Genomic DNA, 7,000 nt, shown 5'->3' with positions numbered 1-7,000 from the left:
TTTTTCTTATAGTGTTCTTTGTATTCATTCAGACCCTTTAGTCCCTAACATGGTAGTGATCACTCATAATACACGCTTTTGGTAATGTAGTTTTGTTTGTCCATATGAAGTGGTATTCATGTGTTTTAGCGTTTAGGTACATAAAAAAAAAAAGAATCATTATACACGTTTCTGTTGATATCATTTCGTTTCTCATATGGGGTACTTTCCATGTATTTTTAGCGTTTCGGTACTTAACAACCTCAAAAACACACAAATTACATGTTTTTCCTAACGTTTTTGTTTTCTCTGTAAAGGGGGTTTTGCATGTGGTTTTGCGTTTTGTTACGAAAAGAAGCTCAAAATCCCTTAAAAACACGTTTACGATAAATATATATTTTTTTTTTATAGGGTGTTTTCCATGCTTTTTAGTGTTTTGGTGCCTAATACACTCACAAACACTTCAATGACATTTTTTCTGGTAATGTTGTCTCGTTACCCCATATAGGGTGTTTTCCATGCACTTTAGGGATTTGGTATTTGGATTTGGATTTTTTGGTGCTTTTTTCTAGCAGATTCTCCAAATTACATACAAAAAAAAAACTTCTTGAAAAATTGAGAAAGAAAAAAAATAAATAAAACTACACCAAAAAAGTGTGTTTAGAGTCTTTTTAGGGACTAAAGTGCCAAAATGGATAGAATGCATCCTATAATAAGTATCAGGCCTACAATGCTAATATTGAAACGTGTAATATCAGTGTTTTTGGGCTTCTTAGGTATCAAAACGCTTAAATACATGCAAAGCACCCTAGATGAGAAAAGAAAACAACATTAATGAAAACGTGTCTTTTGAGTGAATTTCAAATTCTTACGTACCACACATGGAAAACACGTTATATTGGAAAACAAAACATCATTATCAAAATTGTGTCTTTGGTGTGCTTTTCAACTTCTTTACTACAAAAACGTTAAAACGCATACAAAAAATGTTTCTGGAGAAACAAAACCACATTACCAAAAACCTGTGCTTCTAGTGTTTTTTTTTAGCTTGTTAGATATCAAAACGACATGCAAAGCACTTTATATGGGTTAACAAGATGATATTACCAGAAACTCGTAATTTGAGTGTTAGTTAGCATATTAGGCACCAAAGCGCTATAAAGCATGGAAAACACCCTATAAGGAAAAACAAATTAACATCGAAAACATGTTTTTGAGCTTGTCAGGTATCAAAACGCTAAAAACGCATGCAAAGTACCCAATATGTAAAACGAAACGATATTAACAGAAGCAAGAAATATTAAAACGCAAAAAACACATGTAAAACACCACTTACGGAAAATAAAACAACATTATAACTAACATGTTTTTTTTTTGTCTTTGATATTATTAGGTACCAAAACCATAAAAATGCAACCAAAGTACACATTATGGAAAACAAAAAAAATATTATCAAAAACATGTAATATTAGTGATTTTTACATTCTTAGCTGCTGAAACGCTAAAACACATGAGTACGACTATATGTTGGTAAACCTTACAACATTACCAAAAAATGATCATTATGAGTGATTACCATCATGTTGGGAGGTAAAACGAAAAAAAAAAAACATAGAAAGTACTTTATAAGAAGAATGAAAACAACATTGTCAAAACGTGTAATATGAGTTTTTTGAGCTCCGTAAGTACCAGAACGCTAATGTGCATGGAAAACACGCTTTATAGCAGTGGTTCCCAAACTTTTTCAGGTCGTTACTCACTTTTCATACATGATCCTTGTCCATGGCCATCCCCCCCCCCCACCATAATTCGTGACTACCGTGACTCCACAGTGCTGCACTCATTAGGTCCATATAAAAACCACTCTAGCAAATCCTGTAATTTTATTGATTCCATTTGTTATTTTTTTCTTTTATCAAATATTAATAAAGAAATTTGTATTTTGCCTTTGCTGAATCTCATATAATTATTGAAATGGTACTAAAGAAGTAATATAATGCACATTAAAAAAAATCATACGTAGACTAATTAAAAATTGCATTATTGTGAAAAGCTGCTTCAGCAGTAAGCAAAAAAAAAAAAAAAAAAAAAAAAGAAACAAACAAAGAAATTCCACTGGATTGAAAAAGTGTATTAATTCCACGCAATGTGATCTGATCTTTGAATCTTACAAATCTGATAACATTGTAATTCTGAAATGAAATGCTATCATAGGGAGTCATAATTAACTGCCACAAACATGGCCTTCAGTGGCCACACACCCACCTCCTCCCAGACCGTTTGCTTCTAAACGTTCATGCCAGGTTCATGTTTCCTTCACTTTTGAGTCCCCATTCCACTCAGTGTGAAGGGTGATGTTGCAGATTATCAACAAGCTTCTTGATTCTTGGTTTTGTTTCACTTAAAGCACACCGCAGGTCATGCTTCACTTCAAGTCTGTTGCGATATTTCGTTTTAATGTGGAGTAGTTGAGAGAATGCAGCCTCACAGGAATAAGTTGATGAAAATGGTAGGAGGTGGCGAAAAGCTAAGTCACATAAGTTTAGTTATGAAGCTGCCATTGATGACCAAAATACTGTGAGAGATTCAGTTTCAAACTTCATCTTAGCTCCTGAATCCTCCTGAAGTGTCAATAGCTCAGTTTGGCCATCATCATTGTCATCAGGAATGCATGTCACTGGAGCAGTGAAGGGGGCCCTTATTAACCGAGAAGTTAGGCTTTGGATATCTGGGAAGTATCTTTTAAATTCCCCTTCCAAGGCCTCAAGATGTTGGGTAATCAAGTTCTGCGTAGTAGCATCACACTCCTCTACAATTTCTGACACTGTCTCCAGCATTGCCAAGTTTCCCATTCCAACTTTGCGCCTCCAATTCTCCATCTTACGAATGAAAGCTTTGATTTTGTCCACAAAATCGATTATCAAGCTTCCTTTCCCTTGGAGCTCCAGGTTCAGTGTGTTCAACTGTCTAAATATGTCAACAAGATAGGCTAGCCGTATTTCGAAGCTATCTGCAGACCAAGCTGACAGCAAATCTTGCTTGTTCTGTATTCTGAGAAAGAGGCTGATCTCTTCTCTGAGCTCAAATACACGCTGAATTACATTTCCTTTTGATAGCCAGTGAACTGCTGTATGAAATAGGAGGGTCTCATGAGCTGCATCCATATCTTGGCAGAGTCTCTTGAAAAGGCGTGTGTTAAGACTATAAAGACAGTTAACTTTTACAAAGTTAACTGTCTTTATAATTGTATTCAGAGTGTCCTGTAATTCTGAGGGTAGCGTTTTTGATGCAAGAGCTTGCCTGTGGATCATGCAGTGAAGAGGGATAGCATTTGGTGCTTTTTGTATAACTCTTGTAATAAAACCTGACTGAGAACCCAACATGGCTGGAGCCCCGTCTGTGCATATCCCACAGAGATTGCCCCAGTCAAGACCTTCAGATTCAAGGAATTCTGTAAGTTTCTGCATTACATCTTCACCTTTTGTAGATTGTTCAAGAGGCTCACAAAACAAGAATTCCTCCTTCAGATCCTCATCATGAACATACCTTACAAAAGCCAGGAGTTGTGAGCAGGACTGGACGTCAGTGGACTCATCGAGTTGAATACTGAATAATCCAGCTCTTTTAATTTCCAGTATCACCTGCTCTTTGATGTCATCAGATATTTGGGAGATTCGGCGTTGCACTGCATTATTTGAGAGTGAAATAGCATTGAGCTTTTCAGCACTTTTCTCACCCAAAACAAGCTTTACCATTGTTTTGGCATATGACAAAATTAATTCCTTCCCAGTTGGTGAGGCTTCTTTTTCTTTGTTATTTCAAGGGATACAAGAAATGATGCCTCCACTACGGCAGCATTTTGTTGATGAAAGGAACCACTGGCATCAAGTCGCTATCTCTTCATGTTGAATTCTTGTCGACTAAAGAAGGAACGACCTTTGCCAGCATGTTGAGGATGCTTGGTTTCCAGATATAATCTAAGCTTACTGGGCCTTAGTGATTCAGCTGTGAATATTTTGTGACAAATCACACACTGAGGCTTCACTACACCTTTATCAGAGATGCTTGTAAATCCAAAATCCAGGTAGTTGTCATCATAGTTGCGTTTCTTATTAGAAGCCATCACTGTACCTGCAATGCACAAACAAAAAACTGCTATTTCTAACACCGCTAATATATGTCATCATCCATGATTAGAATAATAAAATGGTAAATATGAGGTTGAAAGGAAGTTAGATTTTACGTTACAAAAAAGTTATAGAATGTGCATAAATACAGCAGATATTATTTACCTTCTTAATATACTTCATGATTAAAACCATGATTAATACCATTAAAGTGGTATTGATGTTGGCTTAAGTTCATATAATGCTGAAGTATTCACAGGTGGAATGAAACTGATTATCTGGGGAGGCACACACGGTGATCAATGTTGCAACTGTGAGTGTCTGGTTAACTGAATAATATGAATATCCTTGCTGATACGTAAGATTCAAGACCAGGTTATCATACAAAATACACAGCTTAGGAAGCCTTAGATTAGAATTATGTTGAGTTGAAATTATCTTGCTTCCCTAATACATCCCCATGTCTTGTTTTATGTCAAGAACACAGAATCAGATAAAAAAAAAAAAAAGGGACGTATTACTCATGTGTCTGGCAACAAGGCATTGCACAAACCTGTACTGAACCTGTAAGTTCCCTCCACTGGCTACCTACCCGCCAAACCCCTTTGGTTTTATTTATGCATAGCCTCAGATTATGGCTCCCTACATTCTGCTATATGGCCCCCAGTTTGGGAACCACTCCTTTATAGAAAATAACATTAGCAAAAATGTGCATTTTTAATGTTTTGTAGCTTCATAAACTACAAAATTCTGAAGACATGGAAAACTTGCTATACTGGAAAAAAAAATATGAAATTATGTCTTGTGATTGTTTTTGAACGTGTCATTTTTGTGTTAATGAGCATATTAAACACCAAAATACAAAAAAAAAAAAATACGAAACAACCTATATAGGAAAAGAAAAAGCATTATCGAAAACGTGTCTCTTGAGTGTTTTTTATCTTCTTTACAAACGAAAATGCTAAAACACATGCAAGACATCCTTTACGAAGAAACAGAAAAATATTATATTGTCTATCTTTGAGCTTCTTAGGTACAAGAAACGCTTAAAATGCATGCAAAGTTCCATTAAGGAAAACAAACAGATAGTAACAGAAACGAGTATTATGAGTCTTTTCAGCTTCTTAGCTACCAGAACGCTAAAACACACGAATCTCTATACGGCTAATCAGAACAACATTTCCCAAAAGGTGTATTATGAGTGATTACCACGATAATCAGAACACCATAGCTAAAAATGTGTAATATGAGTGTTTTTGAGCTTGTCAGGTACCAAAACGCTAAACATCCTTTATTGGAAAAGAAAGCAACATTAACAAAAAGTTTTCTTTTGAGTGTTTTCCGTTCCTTACCTACCAAAACGCTAAAAAGAATGGAAAACACACTGTATTGGAAGTTAAAGCAACTTTATCATAATCGTGTTTTTTTTAATGTTTTTTGAGCTTCTTTCGTACAAAATTTCTAAAATGAATACAAAACACCCTTTCTGGAAAATTAAATGATCATTACCAATAACGTGATTTTAGTGTTTTTCACATCGTTAGATATTAAAAAGCGAAAATGCATGCAAAGTACTCTATTTGGATTAACGAGACGGTATTATAAGAAACGTGTCATTTGAGTGTTTATGAGCGTATTCAGCACCAAAACGCTAAAAACGTGTCTTCTGTGTGTTTTTGAGCTTGTTAGGTGCAAAAGAAGAACTACCAAATGAAAATGTATGCATAATGGGAGACACTGAAAGCATCTTCAAGATCGAAAGAGAAAAAAATTATGAAAATCTACCTAAAAGAAACTGTCACAGCAAAAAAACAACCACTGAGAACGGTATGCTTGCTTTCCACAGGAGTATACCATCACACAACATCAAGGTGGATGAATTTATGCCAATATTGACATGCATGAGATGCTACGCACTCGAGGACCATACCCAATATCAAAAGATTACACTGTGTGTTCCGAGTGCGGAAGCTCCGAGCACCCATGGAAAAATTGTACCTCAGCCACAAGAAATATGCCTTAACAGTTCAGGGCCACATAGAACTCAGGCAAATAAATGTCGCAAAAGAAGAAGACATCAAAGACAACAAAAGGAAAGAGAAGAAAAATACAAGAAACTACAGTCAGGCAGTGAAATCCAACCAGAGCAACAATACCAAACCAAGTTTCTGACTGGTTCAAGAAAGAAACAGCCTCGACCATACTAACCTGTATTATCCACTCACACATCGACAACTTAGCCAACCCTGGGACTTACAATACTGAAGCAAACAAAGTATTCAAATTATACAGTATCCCACCAATGATTATGCCTGACAACCCCCCTCAAAAGAAATCCTAAACTTGGCAGCCTCAGCACCAGCAACTGCTAATCTGGACAAACAACAAGAAATTGAGGAAAGCGACGTAGAAGAAGAGATGGAAGAAGTAGATGTCGAAGAAGAGAATGAACAGCAAGAAATATCACCAGTAAAAACAAGTGGGAAAGCAACAGGTCTACAAATAATAACAAAAAAAGAGCATGGGATGGCCTAAAGGAACGTTGTGCCACAGACAAATTGTAGAAGAAACAGAGGAAGGAAAATACAAATACATATTCACATTATGAGCTTATAAAGAAGAAGAGAGCTACGAAATACTAAAATTCAATGATCTAGACCTGAACGAAGTTTGGGTAACTGAAGATGACTCCAGATTCAGTAAAATAGGGAACGGGTTGCACCAAGAAAGAACACCACCAACCAAAGAGCGAAAGCAACAAAACACAAAACTTTCTCTAACTAAAATACAACACTCTACACAATTACCTGCCCCCTCCAAATGCACGATACACACACATACAAACATCCATATGGACAGCATGGACAACATTCTAATACTCCAACACAACGTCA

General features: G+C 36.1%; 1 protein-coding gene across 1 annotated transcript; it reads right to left on the bottom strand.

Annotated features, from left to right (window-relative positions):
• Positions 1–2,525: 2,525 nt before the first annotated feature.
• LOC135089426 (zinc finger BED domain-containing protein 5-like) lies at positions 2,526–3,734 on the bottom strand. Its single transcript, XM_063984969.1, has one exon. It carries the CDS (start codon positions 3,732–3,734, stop codon positions 2,526–2,528), a length of 1,209 nt encoding a protein of 402 aa, XP_063841039.1.
• Between the last annotated feature and the right edge of the window lie 3,266 nt (positions 3,735–7,000).

The sequence above is a fragment of the Scylla paramamosain genome, chromosome 33 (assembly GCF_035594125.1).
Source record: "Scylla paramamosain isolate STU-SP2022 chromosome 33, ASM3559412v1, whole genome shotgun sequence".
Taxonomy (NCBI): Eukaryota; Metazoa; Arthropoda; class Malacostraca; order Decapoda; family Portunidae; genus Scylla; species Scylla paramamosain.
This window is presented reverse-complemented; position numbering and strand designations above follow the sequence as displayed.